The following is a 19,821-nucleotide window of genomic DNA, read 5'->3' as shown; positions in this document are numbered from 1 at the left end:
AATGAGTATGCATGTGTGTTAAATGCAGAGCTCCCCTAACAACTGCAGGACTGCCTTTTAATCTGTTGGTAGATGGACCATTTCCTGTGGGAACCCTAGCTATGATTTCCAGATCCACCAAATAAATCTCAGATTAAGATTCCAAATGAAACCTGCCTTCGGCAGATAAAAAATGTCAAGATGGATATAAACAGTAAAATTATAAATTATCTAGGTGTTGCATGACAAACCAATGTTCAATTTTTTTTGTTGACATGTGCCTAGATATCAAAACTATATGAGACATTCATCAAATGTCACACTTTCATAATATTGGAGGCATCATTAAAACTGTTTGACTAAGGACCTCAAAGTGTTTAAGCAGTAGCTCAAAAGTATATTTGTGCAAAGTAGAAGAATAAATTTACATATCAGCAGCAGCTCATAAGGGATGGGTAAATATTCTGTTTATCTCTTATTGTAATTCAGGTTACTTTAAATACAAGGTTTTAGGAAATCATTATACTCTATATGGCATCATTACATAACTTTCTATGCAAATGATGTGTGTTTTATTCAAATTCACCATTTGTTTCTTCAGAGGGAAAAAAACAAAAGCATAAAAGGAAAAGGTAGGGACTCCCATTTCATTAATCAACTATGAGTACTATACTAGTGCCTATACTCAGCTGCACCATAGCATCATCAGCTCCTTGTCAGAGTTACCATTTTTTAACTTTTAAAAAAAAGCATTAAACACTTGGGGCAAAAAAAGCCTCAGAAAAGTAAAAAAAAAAAAAAAAAAAAGTATAACATATTCATTTCAAATGACTTTGAGGAGAAGCAAGGACTTCTGAAAAAGAAAAAGATAATAAAGAACCAATATAGGACACATTAGAGATCAATGGCCTATTAAAAATGCAGAGGAAGTCTCTGATGCTAGTCTCTACTGCATTCTCAAGAGATCAAGGACTTCTTTTTTAATGAAAATTTTTGTTTTGTCTTTGTTCTTCTTACCTGAACTAATGCAGCCTTGTCCTGGTCTTAAAATATACTGGTTGATTATAAAATATAGGCAATGAAGGTTTCTGAAAGGAAAAAATCAGATTTGCTGAACTGAAATCATTCCTTCTTTTAACCTTAAACTCTTAAAAGCAATTGAATAAAAGGCTTCCGTGACTCCAAATTCTGCAACATTTGGTTTCTTGATGAAGATTCAAAAACTTAAAATAGGAATTCTTTTGAATTGTAAGTTCTTTATGCTTACATTAATCTGTGGAAAGGATACTCTACACTCCATATGCCAGAAGTTAGAATTTATACACAAGCCTGAATCCTTCTGTCTTTCCTATCACACTTCCACCAATACATGTTGCTGGTTCAAGGAAACTAATGTTAAATAAACCCTACCTATTCTAATCTGTTAGGAATCAATATTAATCTGAAAATTTTGAACAGAGGGGTTAAAATGACTCCCTAAAAGCCCAGGAATTACTTTAAAAAGAAAATAAACGTATCTTGTGTTTAACTTTGATTATATTTCTATAGTTATAATGCTCAAAATCAGAGAACATTACTATGTTTTAGATTACATCAAATTAACCTTAAGTCCAGCCAGTGAAACTATTAAAAAGGAGAATTTAGTTTTTAATTTAAAAAATGTTTAATTAGCAAAAACTAACATATTCAATATCTATACAAGTATAATTTTATCAACATGAACTTATTACTTTTACCTTTTCATCTACTAGCATTCTGATTTTAAAGTGCCAAAGAGTTTCAACAGTGACTAAAATCACTCAAACAATAAAAATGAAAGTCAAAATAGGATTTTCTAAAATAATTATTTTTATCTTATTATCTTGTCAGCACAATTTCAAAATTTTGTAGCCTGATTTGTTCCAAATTTGCTTTTTCATTCCCCAAGAAAAACACAGGAATACTAAACACAAAACACAAAGAAAACCTGTATCTGAAACTTCTCCCCAAAAGATAATAATGTCCTACATGATAGGTTGTTTGATTAAAACAAACATACATACATGTACTGAACCCCAATTTTTTTGATTCAACTACCAGATTTATTTATAACCAAAAATAGTGAGTAAATGTAGTAAATGTAGTCACAACAGTCCTGCTCTACAAACAGCCAGTCAACCTGAACCAACTGTGTAAATGGCCATAAATTCAGTCTATACACCATGTATATTGATTCAGATCTACAAAATCAACAAAATGTCAATGCACACTCAGGACTTCATAGCAATCACACAAAAGGTGACCAATATAGCCACTATGGAGACCACAACAGCCATCTTAAATATGATACACTGAAATTCTAATTTTTAGAAAATTAAAGATTCAATAATACTATATTAAGATTTGTGTCATACGTATGTGTTTCAGGAAGTGCTCTGGCATGAAAGGGCCATAACCAGAAATGAATGAGAACTTTTATCAAAGAGCTCAGAATCTTAAGAATGGAGAATTTAAAACAAAGCAAAAAACTTGAAAAATTCAAGTAGTTTTTTCTATTGCAAAAAAAAATTCATATTTGCATGGCCACAAATAAATATGAAAGAGTTTGCTTATTAAAAGTAGAGTTACATTTCCTTAAATCCAAGAAATAGTCACAAGCTGTAAAAGAGAGGATCATACCAATAGTATAGAAATAGGAATAGTCTTTTTTAAAAAAGAAATTGACTATTTTTCATTCTTATTCTTCTTAGTGTCATTTTACAAACGAAAGGACCAAAAGTGTAGTAGGAATTCCACATGAGGAGTATAGCCTAAACTGATTTCAAACACTCTAAATGTAGTAAAAACAAACAAAAGAAATTAAAAAAAGACTCCTATTAGCTCACAAATGTTTCCCTTATGAGAATTTAAGGCTGGGTTCCTCATTTGTAGCAAATGTACCAGTGCAGTGGAGTGTGCTGATACTGGGGCGGTTGTGTTTATGTGGGGTTAGGGAAAAGGGGTATAATGGGAACTCTACTTTTCGCTCAATTTTGCTGTGAATCTAAAACTGCTCTACAAAATAAAAGTCTATTTAAAAAACTGTCACAAAAAGTAAAAAAAAAAAATTTATGGCATAAATTCACAAATGTGAATTACTCATAGCAGAAATGATGAATCTCAAAACACAGTTTATACAAACTTAATAGCCAGTCAGAAAGCTAAGATGCCCTTATAAACATTTTTTGCTTTTTCATTCCATTTTTCTAATGAGACCAAGAGTAGTGATAGAATCATTCAAATCAAACTTAAAAATATGAAGACACCCAGAATCCCATTTATTTTTGAAAATTTATTTAAAAGAAGAAAAATTAATTTTTTTCTAAAAGAGTATAACCTCAATCATGCTTTTAAGAATAGCCTTAGCATTTCCTCTGGAAATGAAATCAGTCCTGTTGGCCCACTGCCAGTAGTTCCAAAATCACTCTCTCAAATATTCTGGATGGTCGTGTGTGAGAAACTACTAGTACTCTATTAAGTTAGGTCCTACGGAGATAAATAGTAAATTCAATCAGAACTCAACATGCTCTTTTTTAAATCCTTCTATGGCATATGGAAAATTAAAAAAGCATTCTTAAATTCACACTTGCCAAAAGGAAAAGGCACATTCGTGTGATGTCACTAGTCTGAAGATTTTTATGCAATTGGGATTTCAATGCGGATAAAATTAACTTTACCCTAAATGAACATCATTGATTCTACATTCCATCCTATCAAATACAAAAATATACTAAATATAAGCTATACTACTTTGAAAAAAATCAAGTTTCTAACGATATTGTGAATATTATATTTGAAGAGAATGAACTTTCTATAAAACTAATAATAACCATTTGAAACACTGTTACTTATGCTTCTTAATACTTTGAAACTTTTTCTTATGGATCTGCCTTTCACAGCTGGATGGAAAAACAATGACAACAACCTCTACCACTTACCTAGGCCCTGTAGAATATGTCAACAATATTTTTTAAGCATCTGTAAAGACCATTATCACCAGCAGACTATTGAAAATAATTACTCCTGTACATGAAATCCATATTAAATAAACTCATTTCCAGTTTCAGGTATGTAGTAGGGCTTTTACATACACAATCCCTAATCTTCAAAACTGTCCTGAAGGAATTAGCTCCCAATTCCACACACAATAAAACTCTGGCTTAAAAATAATTACGAAACTTGCACCCAAGTCCAGGTAGGTAGAGTAAGTGGAAGACTGAAAAACCCAGGTCTACTTAGGTTCAAACCTATGTTTTTTTCTACTATAACATTTTATTAAAAGTATTAAATGCATTGATTCTCCAGTGGAATCTACCTTTAAGTTTAAACAAATAAAAATAAAATTAATAAACAAAAACAAGTTGCGTTACTCACTCAGAGAAAATATACCGTTACTTCCTAGAAAGCCAATTATTAAATACTATTCAAGTCCTGTAATTCAAGACAGAATGTTTAATTATGTAGATATTTTCAAAATGCTCTTGAATTTCAAGGAGTGTCTAATCACAATGTCTAAGGAATAATTTTTTTCTAGCAGCTATCTTCCTAGTAGAAATGGATATCCATTCTAGGCAACTTGACATTTCCTTCTCTTCTGCTTTAAAATAAAATAGTTTATGAAAATGATATGAGATTCTATCATCTTGGCCATAATGATCAAAGACATTTAAAGCATCCCAGTTGTTTCTCCATAGTGTTTCTAAAGATGTCTACTCTTATAAAATGCTTGCAAATCATGCAGTAGTTTTAGATGTAATTCAATTACAGAACAATAAGTGGGCAAAAATTAAAAAGAATAAATACTGGGTGAAAAGAGAGAAAGATAAATGAAGTAACAATAAAAGAGGTTGTTGGTGGCACATAGATTCCAAATGCCAAGCAAAAATAAACAGTATTCTGACTCAAGAAGAAACTAACAAACCACTTAAAAGTTATCTTTTGCTAGGTTTTAGTCTTTGTTATTTATTTTATTTAATAGAAAAACCACAAAAATCATGGTAACAAAATATAATTGCTAGAAATAAAGAGGACAGTTGCTTTTTACTTAAATCGGCAAGATAAGATTTTAAAAAATATCTACTAGCCTAAAATAAATTGCAACATGTAAGAAATCTATTAGCGTAAGCAGTTCTAGAAGTGGTTTTTCACCTCAAGTTTCAAGCAAGTATAATGATTTAGAATCATGTTCACTTTTTATGCTTAAAAGAAAATAGTCTAAAAACATATGATTCACATCTAAATTGAGATAATATAAGTGAAATTAACTACTCTGTGTATAAAACATATTAAATACAATTTCCTAAAATAATAAACCTAAAGATAATATTAAAGAAACTCATACAATTGAAAGGTTTTTGTCTAAAGCTTCTTCAAGCTGTATGATTCTTATCATTTCTTACCCTCAATTGGTAAGAAATATTTAAAATAAAGCAGACAATGTTTAATCTGGGTAGGCAGTCACCTTTTTAACCTTTCTTAGGGAACACTGACCCCTAAAGGTTCTATATTTAAATAAGTTTCACAATATTCTAAATTTAACTGGCATCCAGACCTCATTTTACCTATATTATTGTAGGTACGTATACTTATGGCAGACATGTTTATTCATAAATAACTCTTAAACTATTTCCGGTGGATTCCTGTGCACTATAAAAATGAACCATGTTTCTGCTAATTTAATAAAAACTACCAAAATTTAAGGACTATCAGGAAATTTATCACACTATTCCAAATAATTACTTATAATAGATTTCTGACCCCCACAACTTTTTTCTTATGTAGTTAAGTAAATAATAAGTAAATGCTAAAAAGGGCTAAGCAATCAATGACATAAGAACTGATTCTTTCTGAGGGTTAACTTTACATATGTCCTTTGATTATGACATTCCATCTTTTTTCTTAAAAAGCAGGGGAAAAAAGACAACCCTCAAAAATAGAAAGCTTTCATGAAAGGACAAAACATCATTTACTTTTTAAGAAACCAGATGTTACCAATATTTGCTTGGCAACGCACATTTATTCACTCACCTATTGCTTCCATCAACCTAGGGTTGTTGTTTTTAAACTACCTAAAGAAACCTGGACACATTTTGTAGATGTCTTCATTCATTCTAACTACCAACCTCAGCTTTTTAATGACAAAAACAGAGAAAAATGTATATCATTTTAACTGTTAACATTATTTACCTCATCAACACTTTGACATCAAATATTTCAACAACGTTTCTACAATAAAGCTAGGAAAAGAGTAACCACTTCAGCACTCTTTATAAAGAAACTTGTAAGATGATGCAATGGCATATTTGTATAATAATAATTTTTAATTAATGCAATTCCTTTAAAAAATAAGTAAAATAACTTTAAAGTCACTATTTACAAGGGCAGACTATGAACATTCCTGTAAGACAGATTTGAACAACTGGTACTTTATGATAAATCCCATGAACCTTGATATCAAAGAGATAAACATAAGAAATTTTACTGTTTAAACATATCAGTTATCACAAAACTCAAAAGATATTACATTTACCTGCTTAACTTTATTTCTTAGTAATTTCATTAATAGGCCCTTCATACAAAGGAATGTCTTATTCTTATTTCCAATGTCCAAAAAATGCCTAAAAAACGCAAATTTTCTTAATGATGTTTCAGTCATGTCTACTGCAGTCTGTGACTCCTGCAAACTATTTATGCATCATTGTCTTTAGCCCTAAAACCTTCCTTTCCATGTGTCCTAGAGTGAGCTTCAGCAGCTCCCTTCTTTTTAACATCTTTCCTGGTTATTCTACATTTCTGAGAAGTATTTCCCCTACAGCCACTATTCTTTATATAAATTAAAAATAATTCCTTTGACTCCTTAAAGATCCTTTTGTCTATAATTTGAACAACAAGGCTTTTACAGCAATGTGACCTCTGAATAGGAAACACAAGCAATAGGGGCATCATTATTTACTCCCTCTTTTCTTATTTTGTACACAAATTGAGTAAAATTGATCTGAATTCTTCAAAAGAAGAATGTTTGCTTGCTTATTTGCATAAATGAATAAAAGCAGTTATCACACATTAGTTCGCAGCTTCACACTAAGACATCCTTATCACAAACTTGAATACAAAGAGAGTAGACCAAAAGTGTCACAAAATCCATTCACTAAATTAAAGCCAATAACTTTGCATTAAAAACCTTCAACTACCTCACTCAGGTTTTACTTGCTATTCCTTCATATTCAATTCAATCAGTTACTTGGATTCTCAACTCCTAACAAGTTGCCTAGAATCACAAATTAGAAGAGACAGGTTGCTAATGGTAGGCATAAACTGCAAGAAAATTTCTGAACAGTGTGGAAATAAAAAAACGAAAGCAGAAATAAAAAGAAAGTATACTCAGTATGGCATCTTTCTATACCTCAAAAAATGCGTAGCTATTAATTTATTTAGTACATTGACAATAGAACAGTCCCACACAATGGCCTTTAGCCTTCTGAAAAAGGTAACAGCGTGGTTGAAATCTGGTGAAAAAAGAGCTCTGCTGAAGGAGGAAGAAATCAAAAAAGAGAGAGACGTATGCACTGTTTTGGTAATAATTCTATTTTTAAATCATACAATTTAGAGGAAATAAAAAGAATGAATATAAAGGTTTGAGTCTTCAACTATATGTAATACTGATTTGCTTCCCAAGGATTCCAGATTTGCAACTATATCCAAATACAGTGTAAGAGACTGCAATTAAAACCTAACACTTTTTAAACCTCTGTCTTTATGGCTCTATCTTGCTCTATAGATAGATGTGCTCTACCTGCCTAAATCCATCCTTCCATCTATCCATCTACCATTTCTGTCTTTTTCAGGCCATCTCTCGGGCTGTCTCTCAAACTGTGTTTCCATCTCTGACAGTTTTCTCCCTCTGTCTCTGCATATCTGTGTGTATCTTTTTCTCTCTGTTTCTCACCTTGTCTCTGCCTCTGTTTTCATGTCTCTCTGTCTGTTTTGAAGTGTCTTTTTCTTCCTTTCTTCATACATCTCTGCAAGTCTCTGTGGCTCTGACTCTCCCTGGCCCCTCTGACTCCATTTCTCTATGATTGTCTCTTTCTGGGTGTGTCTTTTGGTGTGCATGTGTACATGTGTATCTGTGCCTGTACGTGTCTTAGTCTGTTTCTCTGTGTGCGTGTGTGTCTCCCTCTCCATGTACGTCTATCTTTCACTGTATATGTGTACATCTTCTAGGTCTCTAACTTTGTCTCATCTCTGTGTGTCTGCATGTTTGCCTAGGCCCCCTCTCTCTTAGTGTGTCTTCTTTTCCCCAGTCTCTCTCTCGCTGTAAGTCTCTGTCTCTTTCTCATCATGTTTCTGAGTCTCCGTATGTGTGTCTTTCTGTGTATATCTATGCATGTGTGTCTTTCTGGGTGTGTGTGTGCCTCCATATGTGTGTCTGTGTCTTTCTCTTTTGGGGTGAGTTATCTCCCTTCCTGTGTCTGTGTCTCCTTTCTCTGAGTGTACCTCTCTGCATGCACTTCTCTTCCAGCCATTCTCTCAGTCTCCTCCATCAATTTGTGTAGATGTATGTTTCTTTCTCTCTCCCTGTTTGTTTTCCTTTTTCTCTCAATTGCTCTTCCTCTGTGTCCCTTTCCTCTGTGTGTACATGTCTCTTTCTCCATGTCTTTCTTTGTGTCTCTTTTTCAGTATGTCAAGTCTCTTTATGTGTGTATATGTATGTGTGCACACACGTGTGCTTGTCTGCCTCTGTCTAGTACATTGGTTAGAACAAACACACTTCATTCAGTGCCTTAAACTAGCACAACACCTGGGGTTTGGTATTAAACCTTAAAAGTCCTTACCTTTTGACCAGTCCTCCATTTGTACTTCTGTTCTTGTTTGCTCTGGCAATGTCTCTGGTTTTTGCTCCAAGATTTGAGGCTAAAATAAAGCCAACTCTAGATAAATAAACTTAAAACAATATATCAGAACACACCTAAATCTTACCTTTGTTTAACAGAGAATGTACAGGATAAATGATTTTCTAAAACATTTATAATGGGACAATTAACTGTGTATTTTAACAGGTGAAATGAAATCTTTTTTTCTCAGAAAAAATTTTTTTCATTCACACTTGTATTTTAGTAAATACAGTTTAGGTTAAGCTTCTAGACATTCTTTGCTCCTTTGGTTAGGGAACCATTTAATTTACTTAAGTCTTTTTCAACTATATCTTCAACAATTTAAGAAAAATAAAAATTTTACTTTATTTGTTATAAACTTTATACCAAAAATTTCAAATTTATTGCTTTGAATGTATATTTTCATATAGAACATTTCATACTTGTAAAAGTACTTTTAAAATGTTATTCTAATTTCTTTTAAAAGATTATCATTAACTTGTGGAATTATTGGTATTTTTTAACTTGTTTTCATAATAAACATGATAAAAGCTATGCAAGTTTTTTTTTTGCATGCTTTAAAAAAAAAAACAAAATTAGATTTGTCTCACAGCTAGAACTCTTCGTTCTTTAAAAGTCCTCAAATAAAGCTGTAGTAAGCTTCTCTTTTTCCAATTTTCTCTAAATATGTTGACCTGGAGTTAGCAATCTTTTTCTAAGTTCCTCATTTACTTTTGGATTAGCTGAAAATATAGGAAGTTATTAATACCAAAGAAGTATGTTCCACTCAATGAAGCCATTTCTCTCCATATTGCCCAAAAAGGTTAATAATAATTGCAGTCTTTTAATAAGAGATTCATATAGCAAGACATGTAGAAAATACAGTCTTTAATAACCTCTGGAGTATTTTAAAACATGTCTTACAGGCCTTAATGTGCTTAGTAATATACTATTTAAAACCATAATTTTATCCCTCTGCAATATACAGTCACTCTTCCTCATCATTTACCCAGCTAATGAATGCCAGCAATTAGTAAAATGTAATCCCATTGCACAATCATTTTAATGCTTTTAGCACTCAGAAAAGTAAACACCAAATTAATACTGCTCAAGCCATATCAGATCCTAGTTGGAAGCAAGCAATTATAGTTCAGCTCCTCAGGTGTAATTAAATGATTGGAATGATTTAGTTCCATAAATGCAAGTTAATTCATAAGCAAGCAACAAATATACTGGGAGTAATTACAAGAAACACTGACAGTCTAAGCAGGGCTAATTCTTTTATGAGACAGACATAGTAAAATGCTGCCCTCTCCTGGGCATATAAGCGAATATCTCAGAGCCAAAAACAAAACAAGTCTCCCCAACCCCCAAAACCTAACTTAAAAAGACACTTGAGGAAAAAAAAAAAAAAAAAAAAAAAAAAAAAAAAAATATATATATATATATATATATATATACACATATCTATTTAATTTCATTCCTTATACAAAATTTTAAAATTTATGGCTTACTGTGATAATTTCTACACACCCTAGTAATTAATGCTTTTTCTCATCAAGCTCTGAATATGAGTCTTAAAACATACCAGGTAATTCCTATAAATCTAATGAAAGTAAATCATTCATATATAACATTGATAGATTGCAAGTGAAACTTCTAGTACCCTTTTGGACTGCCAGGCCAGTGCCTGTATTCTCTCACTGGTAAATCAGAACTGGACTGTTAAGAGATAATGACCAACATTATGCTTTTATAAGTACTAAAATCTGTAATAAAAATAATCTGAGAAATGTAAAACAAAATACTCAGTATTATTGTGACTATACATAATGGCCTAAAATTAACTGTTTTTAATGAACTCCAATAACAAAAAAACTATAGCACTGGTACAATGTCATTTACAAGGTTATTTTAAGACATATAGAGTAGCAGGTAGTATATAAAATAAAATCCACCCCAGTTTTACTTAAACCATTCCCAACTTTTTACTTTCTTAGACTAACATTTGGAACAAATTTACTTGTATACTACTCGATGGTTATTAAACTTCTTACACTAAACATTCAGAAACTTATTTATTATACATTTAAGTTATGCTGTAGTCAGTAAGTCTGTGTTAACACATACGTATTTATAGCACTAAACCTATTCACAATTCACCCCTTTGACTTTCTGCAAAATTGAACATATTCTCAAATATTACCAATAGCACACAAATGTTTTAATTCTCTAATAAATGCAAATGATAACTTGTACAGGATAATGTTTAACACTACCCATAATGGGGGGAGGGAGAGAATATTATTCCTTTCTATTATGCATTCAGATGCACTAAAATAACCATATTCTAACTCATAGCCTATGCAAACTATAAAAATAAAGTAAAACAAAATATTAAAAGTCTTGCCACTAAGTTTAAAATGTACAGCACATTTGCTTTGCCCTTGATGTCACAGTCTTATTTTTCAATTCATATCTTGTACACTGTAAGTTAATTGCTTTTGGAAAGTACTTATTATTCATGTAAAAATTAAAGTGCCAATGTGTTTAAATCCTCTTAAATGACCATTCATGCATCTTTCTTCTTTAAGTACCAATGAAATCTGTCAAAAGACATCAATGCAAAATGGTCTTAAAGAAAGTTCTAATAGAGATTTTTTTTCTGCTAACACAAGATTTTCATATTCACCAACTTTACTTAAATTCCATTAATTTTTTAAGCTACTTTTAATACATTCACCAAGTAAAATTTTTAGGCCCCATAGTCTGTCATTTGTGTTCCAGCTGACATTATGAATATTAATAACAGTGTTATCCTGATTAAATAGGCTTCATGTGAAATCCCTGTGAATCCTATAGCTCAGACATCTCATTTTTCCAACTCTTTATGAATTTGGATTCAGACATTAAACTGGAAAAATCTTAAAAAACAGATTTAATGGCACATTTGCATACTGTCGAGCAAAAATTAGATGTTCTAATGATTCAAATAATTATAACTTATATATCTACATATTGTAATAGGAATAGAGGATTTTTGTAAATATGAAACATATTTTACATATCTACTTGTTTTAGGACAAAGGATTAAGACTAATAAAACACTGAATTTCTTTCTTTACACTTACCTTAAAGATTTGATATCAAGAACTTGATTCAATTAAAAATTACATATTCGTGTCAAAACTAGTGGGATGATTTTACAATAGACGCCAGATAAACAAGGCTTAATCAAAATGCTAATTCACTATATCACAAATAAAATATAATTGCTTTATCGTTACTAATATATATGCCAGGTCCAAACAGCAAAATAAAATCTAGCAAGAAGAGTTTGTTTCTAAGTTGTTCTGGAAAAAATTAGCCATGTTAAAAAAGAAAAATAAAATCTTTGCCATAATGGACCGAACATACCATATCAGCATCTGTGAAATTAAAATCTTCTCCATCAGAGATTCCTAACCTCATTCCTTCAAGTTGTTTTTAATTCTCAAAAGAAGTGAGCCTTATTACATAGAAAGAAGGAAAAATAAATAACAAATTAAAGAAACCACATACCCCTTTCTCTCTTTAAATACATTGGAATCTGAATATATCTGCCAAAATTTTCTACTTTCACCCTGTCAAAAATGTAGATTGAAAAAAGTTAAGCAAACATCTCTATGCTCTCAAACGTGACTTGACTCTCCTTGTTTACTCAGCAGTAAAACACTTCATGAAACAAAACTTGTTCTTTGACCAGTCTAAAATTTCTAATCTGCCTAAAAAATTCTAAGTAATTCTAACATTTATCCTTTAAAATTAAACAATGCCTTTTTGAAAGAAAGGCATTTAAAAATAGGATTTCATTCCCTAATGTAACCCCACCAGGATTTTTTAAAACTTATTTTAAATAGGAGATACCCTCCTATCTCCCTCCATACATGGCAAACTGTTTTTGCCTGACTTTGGTTAATAACATTTTTTTTCATAATGCCTCCTTAGTTTAATTAAAAATTTGTATAAACTGAATCCAAAAGGGTCAAATTAGAAATCATTTATAATGCTGCCTTATATCCAACTATAACTCTATAAAATGTCAAATTTGGGGTTTTCTAGATTGAGAAATGTTGATAATTTCTGCATTGAAATGGTTTCATTAAATGGCCAAAGGAGAGCACTATATATCTGAGAACCAAATACTTTACTACATAACTCAACATATACAATATATGCACATCTTCTACTGCTGGATTTTCTTCTTATTAGACAAATGTCTTTCAAACATTCACATTTCCTGGCACATTCTCTCACAAAGAGAATTATTTTCACTCACTGTGTCTCACATCACAGGCCACTCCCTACCAAGCTCCAGACAACCGAAGTTCCCCAGAGCCAGGGAAAGCAAGAAAAGGTTTAGGGAGAAAAAATGAGAAATAAAAGTAGCCCCACACCATAGCTACCAAAATTTTAAACGCATATGTTTTTGACCCCTCAGTTCCACTACTAAATGTATTTTTAAAGTATGTAGAACACATTTTTATGTATAAAGATAGGAACTGAAGCAGTATTTACTTGTAAGAGAAAATACTCATGCTCTAGCCATACTGGACTTTCTGTCCCTTGAACTCACCAAGTTTATTTTTCCTCAGAGCTTTTACACACGCTATTTTCTCTCCTTACAATTCTCGTCTCTAGATTGTTGAAATATTTTTCTCATCGTTTAAGCCTTGCTCAAAAGTCATCTCTTCAAAAAGGTTTTTCCTGGCCAGCCTATCTAAAGTAGAAACACCTCTGTTTAGGTTTCATTTCATTGTTTTTGCTACATCTCAGTCAACTATATATAGGAAAGTTACATCCAAGCACAGCCCTTGATTTTCTCTTTCATCTGTATCCTCGGAAGGGTGTCTGGCACACAGTAAGTATTCAGTAAGTATTGGATGAGGTGAGTAGAAGTAGGCTATGCAATACCTATCCATTCTCAAAGTATCAATTGTAACTGGCACTGAAAACTATTGCAGTTTCCCATGTGGTAGATGCAGTGTTCCCAAGATGAGTATTTGATGGACAGATGTGGAAGATTCTTTCAACAAGTATTTGGTAAGCATAATAAGTCTATTATGTGTCAGACAACTATTCTAGACTTAATATAAAATAAATAAATAAGACAAATAAATTCCCTACCCAAAATACATCTTTAGCCAAAACAATATAGATACAGAACATGAGTAAATTAAAGACAGAAAAAAGTGTACAATTATACATACATACGCAGACATGCTTGAATACAATACACATAGGAATGTATTACCAGTGGTTACTCTGAAGAAAGGGTCTAAGAGCTGGAGTAGGGAGACTTAAAGAATGAAGGAAAGAACTACTTCTATTCCACTTTATATCTAAGTGTATAACTTGAGTTTTTTACATGTGCATGTATTATTTTAACTTAATCAAATATTTATTAATAACCTGGAAATTTAACAGGAAAATTTGAAAAAGGCCACACTACATCTAGGAGACCCAAAATGAATAAAAAGGAAGTAACCTGTATGACTCCCTTGAAATTTTGAAAAAATAATTATTGCCTAATTAACCTCTTATAATTATACTTTGTTATGGTTGTTTGCTTGCTTGCTTGGTTTAAGTAGACTGTAAGTTCTAATTAAACTAATACTTGGCAGAACGTTTTTACAATAGAAAATTTAAAATGAATGAGTTTCCTGAGAATTAAGCATATATTTCTTAAAACAACTATATTTCTTTGTTCAATTAGAGACTATTAAAGTCTTAGTATTCAGGATTTTAAAGTTTAAGTTTTTAATAAAAATCAGTTGTTCTATATTATGACCATTGTCATGATATAGGTCCCCTGGGTTATATGCTTTAGTAATCAGGAAATTACTATCAAAAAAGATGAATTACTTCCCCTCATTTAAGCTCATGGAAGGGCATCAAATTAAGAGGAAACAAGTAGTGTTAAAATACATGGCTTTTATGTTTTCAAAACTTGGGAATACCGTATATACCACATGGGAAACTGCAATAGTTTTCAGTGCCACTTACAAATGACACTATGAGAATGGATAGGGCATTGCATAGCCTACTGATAAAATTTAAAAAAAAATAAAACGTTAAAACTATTTCAGAGGGCTAATCAGATACAGGATTTTCTAAAATATCCTGAAACGTTTTGCCCTAGGCCAAACTAAACTAAATCACTTAATCTAGCACAGAACAGAATATAAAAACAAAGTCATCTTATAGAATAGTTTCTCTAGGGAACAAATAGCTTGTTTTCTTAAGATTCATGTGATTGCCAAGTTCTGTTGCAATGACACACTCCTTCACACAAAGGCTTACATTTCCACACAACCAACTGAAGTTCTTAGTAAATCAAAGGTAAAAAAGTATTAGAGCAAGTTAAATCGATCTGTAATGACAACTGGTATGAACAGCCACTTGAAATCAAATAAAACAACAGTTGTCAGTTGTCAGTTCTAAAATAAAGTAAAAATAAGCAGATAATAAGGTCTTAATTCATCATACATCATAATGCTTACTAACAGATTTTATCAAAAAGCTGCTTAATAATTCTCTATGGTTTATATAGTTTAATAATAATAATGGGGAGATTAACAGATAACATATATATATGAGAATCAATATACTCTAATAAGTTATACATTTGCATTGTGAACACTTAATAAGCAATTTATACACTGTATAAATATAATGTTAATCTATGCAATTTGTGAAAATTACAGTACTAATTATTCCCAGTGGTCAGTGTGCTGCATGCAAACTATGCATTTCACTTTTTAAATTGTAATGTTAAAGGCAACTTTTAGGTTGCAAAATATATTTACTAGAAATGAAATCTTTAAAGAGAATAAAATAAATGTTAGGCTTACAGCTCTAATTTCTTGTTCAATATCAAGAAAGTCACAGCCTCAACTCATCTTTGACAAAGGAGGCAAGAATATACATTGGAATAAAGACAGTCTCTTCAGCAAATGGTGTTGGGAAAACTGGACAGCAGCATGTAAAACAATGAAGCTAGAACACTCCCTTACACCATATACAAAAATCAACTCAAAATGGATTAAAGACTTAAACATAAGACAAGATACAATAAACCTCCTAGAGGAAAACATAGGCAAAACATTATCTGACATACATTTCAAAAATTTTCTCCTAGAAGAAATAAAAGCAAGAATAAACAAATGGGACCTAATGAAACTTACAAGCTTCTGCACAGCAAAGGAAACCAGAAATAAAACAAGAAGAAAACCTACAGAATGGGAGAACATTTTTGCAAGTGAAACCGACAAAGGCTTGATCTCCAGAATATATAAGCAGCTCATACGACTCAATAAGAAAAAAATAAACAACCCAATCCAAAAATGGGCAGAAGACCTAAACAAGCAATTCTACAAGGAAGACATACAAATGATCAAAAAGCACATGAAAAAATGCTCAATATCACTAATTATCAGAGAAATGCAAATCAAAACTACAATGAGGTATCACCTCACACCAGTCAGAATGGCTGTCATTCAAAAATCCACAAATGACAAATGCTGGAGAGGCTGTGGAGAAAGGGGAACCCTCCTACACTGCTGGTGGGAATGCAGTTTGGTGCAGCCACTATGGAAAACAGTGTGGAGATTCCTCAAAAGACTAGGAATAGACTTACCATATGACCCAGGAATCCCACTCCTGGGCTTGTATCCAGAAGGAAATCTACTTCAGGATGACACCTGCACCCCAATGTTCATAGCAGCACTATTTACAATAGCCAAAACATGGAAACAGCCTAAATGTCCATCAACAGGCGACTGGATGAAGAAGAGGTGGTATATTTCTACAATGGAATACTACTCAGCCATAAAAACCGACAACATAATGCCATTTGCAGCAACATGGATGCTCCTGGAGAATGTCATTCTAAGTGAAGTAAGCCAGAAAGAGAAAGAAAAATACCATATGAGATCGCTCATATGTGGAATCTAAAAAACAAAAACAAAAACAAACAAACAAACAAAAACAAAGCATAAATAAAGGACAGAAATAGACTCACAGACAGAGAATACAGACTTGTGGTTACCAGGGGGGTGGAGGGTGGGAAGGGATAGACTGGGATTTCAAAATTGTAGAATAGACTACACTATATAGCACAGGGAAATATACACAAAATGTTATGATAACTCACAGAGAAAAAAATGTGACAATGAACGTGTATATGTCCATGAATAACTGAAAAATTGTGCTGAACACTGAAATTTGACACAACATTGTAAAATGATTATAAATCAATAAAAAAATGTTAAAAAAAAGAAAGTCACAGCCATCTGCTTTATTTATCTGAGGAACTACAAAAATTCATGTAATTTCTTAAGAATTATTCTTAATAAATGTTTTTATTAATGAAAAGTATGCAATACAAATATGATTCTAAAATAGATATTCCACAGTTAATGTAGAATAAAATACTGTGTGAAAAGGAAAAATAAGAAGCTAACTACATAATATACTGAAATTTCCTTCAATAAACAACTTTATTCTTCTTGCACTTAAAATTATAAGATAATGTCCACTATAAGTTATATGTAAGTATTATACTAGCTCTTTTGTTCACGATACCATAAAGTTTTTTAGGATGTAGAAGTATACGTTCACTAAAAATCTGTTTCAGGAAAGTTATTTTTTAAAAAAATCTCAGGATGGCAAATCGACTGAATTAAAAATATTACTTACAAAATTAATAGTAATATAGCTGCACAGGGTTCCAAAGTATAATTAAATTAAGCAAACTGTGCTGTTAATTTTTAAAAGACATTTTCCAAAAGATGATGTTCTTTCATTTTATACGATAAGAATTTTATTTATTTCAATAAAACTGCATCTCTATGATGTGCTGATTTATGCTATAATCATGATTACAGCAAAATGGCTGTATGAATAACTTGACATTTTACACTACTAATTGTATAAGGAAACCTTTTATAAGCTGTGAAGAAGATAAAGAGAAACCAAAACCTGAACCACATCCTGTCATAAATATTAAAATTATTATAAAACAGCAATCAACATTATAAGCCTCCTGGTGGAAGTCATACTAATAATAAGTATTATCATGGGGTGGGAGTTGGGGGTAGAGACTGGGGGAGGGAGGAGAGCGGGATTCATAGGGCAGGCAGAATATGGGGGTATAGATGAAACAAGATTAACTAACATGAACTATGAAGGATAACTTGAAACTGGGCTATGAGGACATAGGAGTTCATTATTCTGTTTCTCTACTCTTGTATGTTTGCAATTTTCCATAATAAATAGTTTTAAAACATTTCATAAAAGAGAATATACAGCATCATTTACTTTTACAGAACTAGCAACGAGTATTCCATTTTATATTAGAATGTTGTCAAAATCCTATCAGTCTCATGTCTGATGTATAGGCACATACAATATTATCATGCAACAAATATTGCACATCTCTCACAAATATATACACACACCTCATAAGGATTCTATACTGCATGTCATTTAGAGAAAAGCCTAAAAATTTCATCTTAGCATGTAGGAACTGAAAATAAAACATTATCCACTGAGGGATACGTAGTTTATTTATTAAAATTCTTTGGAATTACTCCCTGATCTTAAATTTAACAACTTCCTGAAGCTTAGTTTATGTTACCAATGAGCTAGTGCATGTGGGAAACAGGGTAGGTACGCTCTGTCACCTTTAGCAACATTCTCTTTACCAAACCACTTAGAGGCCATCTGCTGCACCCTGAAGCAATATCCTAGTTAGTTACTGCTACTGACTTGCAATGTAAGTAACCAAGTTTATCATTTGCTGGAGTCATAACAACATGAATCTGAAATATTCCCTAATTTTATTTTAAAAGATGTGTATTTCCATTGCTGGGGATGTTTCCCATTTGTAGAACAGTCATAGTTCTCTGAATATGCACAACAATAATTTTTTAATTACCAAAGATGGTGATTTAGAAGAATCACAAGCAAAAATAGTGACAATGACTATACCACCATGCTTAAAAATTTCAACACCTTTCACCATTTAATAGATGTCAAGTCTATACTTGAACCAACAAAGTTAGGTAAATCTTATACTTCTTCACAATGTTTAAAAAATTATTTTAATAAATAAGTATTCATATTAGTGAAAGAAATATAATAGCTTGTCATAGGTCAGGTCTCACATCCAGTTTGATTCTTCTTTGACTCTCCATTTTGAGGAACTGCAAAGTCAAATCCCATTCCAGTTGAAATAATTAAGCATTTGCTGAAACACCTCCTGATAACTACTATCTCAAATTTTGAAATACTTACTAAAATATTTTAATATATTCTTAAAAACATAGATGAGCTCAAAAGGAAAAAAGAAACATCCACATGTCAAAATCAAACCGTTAACAGTTACAATGGGACTTGAAGCCAAGCAGTCCATGAGAATGTTGCAAGCAAATAGGCTTAAACATTAGAGTTCAACTACGCAGACTCTCCCCTTTCTTAAATACCAATATGGTCATCTCTAACCATGTGGTCAGTATATTTGCCACAAGGCACTCACCAAATTAGATGGAAAAGTTAACTACCTAAGATCAAAACCAAAAAGCCTTGGCCGTGTTGGGGCAAGGAATCCAAACTTGTACTTAAGCCAATCAACTAATGTAAAACCAGTTAGCACCTGAGACCATATTGTCCAGCCAGAAATTTAAAAGGAAAAAACAAAACAAAACAAAACCAACAATAGGTCATGAGCTAGATTCCTCTACAAGATAACATCTTTTGAAAATAAGCTCACAGCCACAAAGACTATATAACATATATGAAAGAACTTAACATAAAGAAAAGTAGTATAGACATACAAAAGAAAGGTGGAGATTCTTTCCTGAACAACCAGAGGAAACTAAGCAATCTGAAATTAATCTTCAAAATAGGTATA

General features: G+C 31.9%; 1 protein-coding gene across 5 annotated transcripts in view; it reads right to left on the bottom strand.

The window, feature by feature from the left end:
- Positions 1–19,821, bottom strand: part of MIPOL1 (mirror-image polydactyly 1) — a 245,574-nt gene that overhangs the window by 187,215 nt on the left and 38,538 nt on the right. For 2 of the 5 annotated variants that reach the window (XM_032481908.1, XM_032481909.1), the window contains exon 2: positions 8,829–8,907. The exons of 1 other annotated variant lie outside the window; for it this stretch is intronic. In XM_032481908.1, the coding sequence (XP_032337799.1) occupies positions 8,829–8,847 (19 nt within the window). In that variant the 5' untranslated portion in view covers positions 8,848–8,907. Of the gene's footprint in view, positions 1–996; positions 1,068–8,828; positions 8,908–12,428; positions 12,466–19,821 lie in introns of those variants that run through there. 2 more of the 5 variants (XM_032481907.1, XM_032481910.1) reach the window with 2 other exon arrangements.

This window comes from Camelus ferus, chromosome 6 (assembly GCF_009834535.1).
Source record: "Camelus ferus isolate YT-003-E chromosome 6, BCGSAC_Cfer_1.0, whole genome shotgun sequence".
Classification (NCBI taxonomy): domain Eukaryota; kingdom Metazoa; phylum Chordata; class Mammalia; order Artiodactyla; family Camelidae; genus Camelus; species Camelus ferus.
This window is presented reverse-complemented; position numbering and strand designations above follow the sequence as displayed.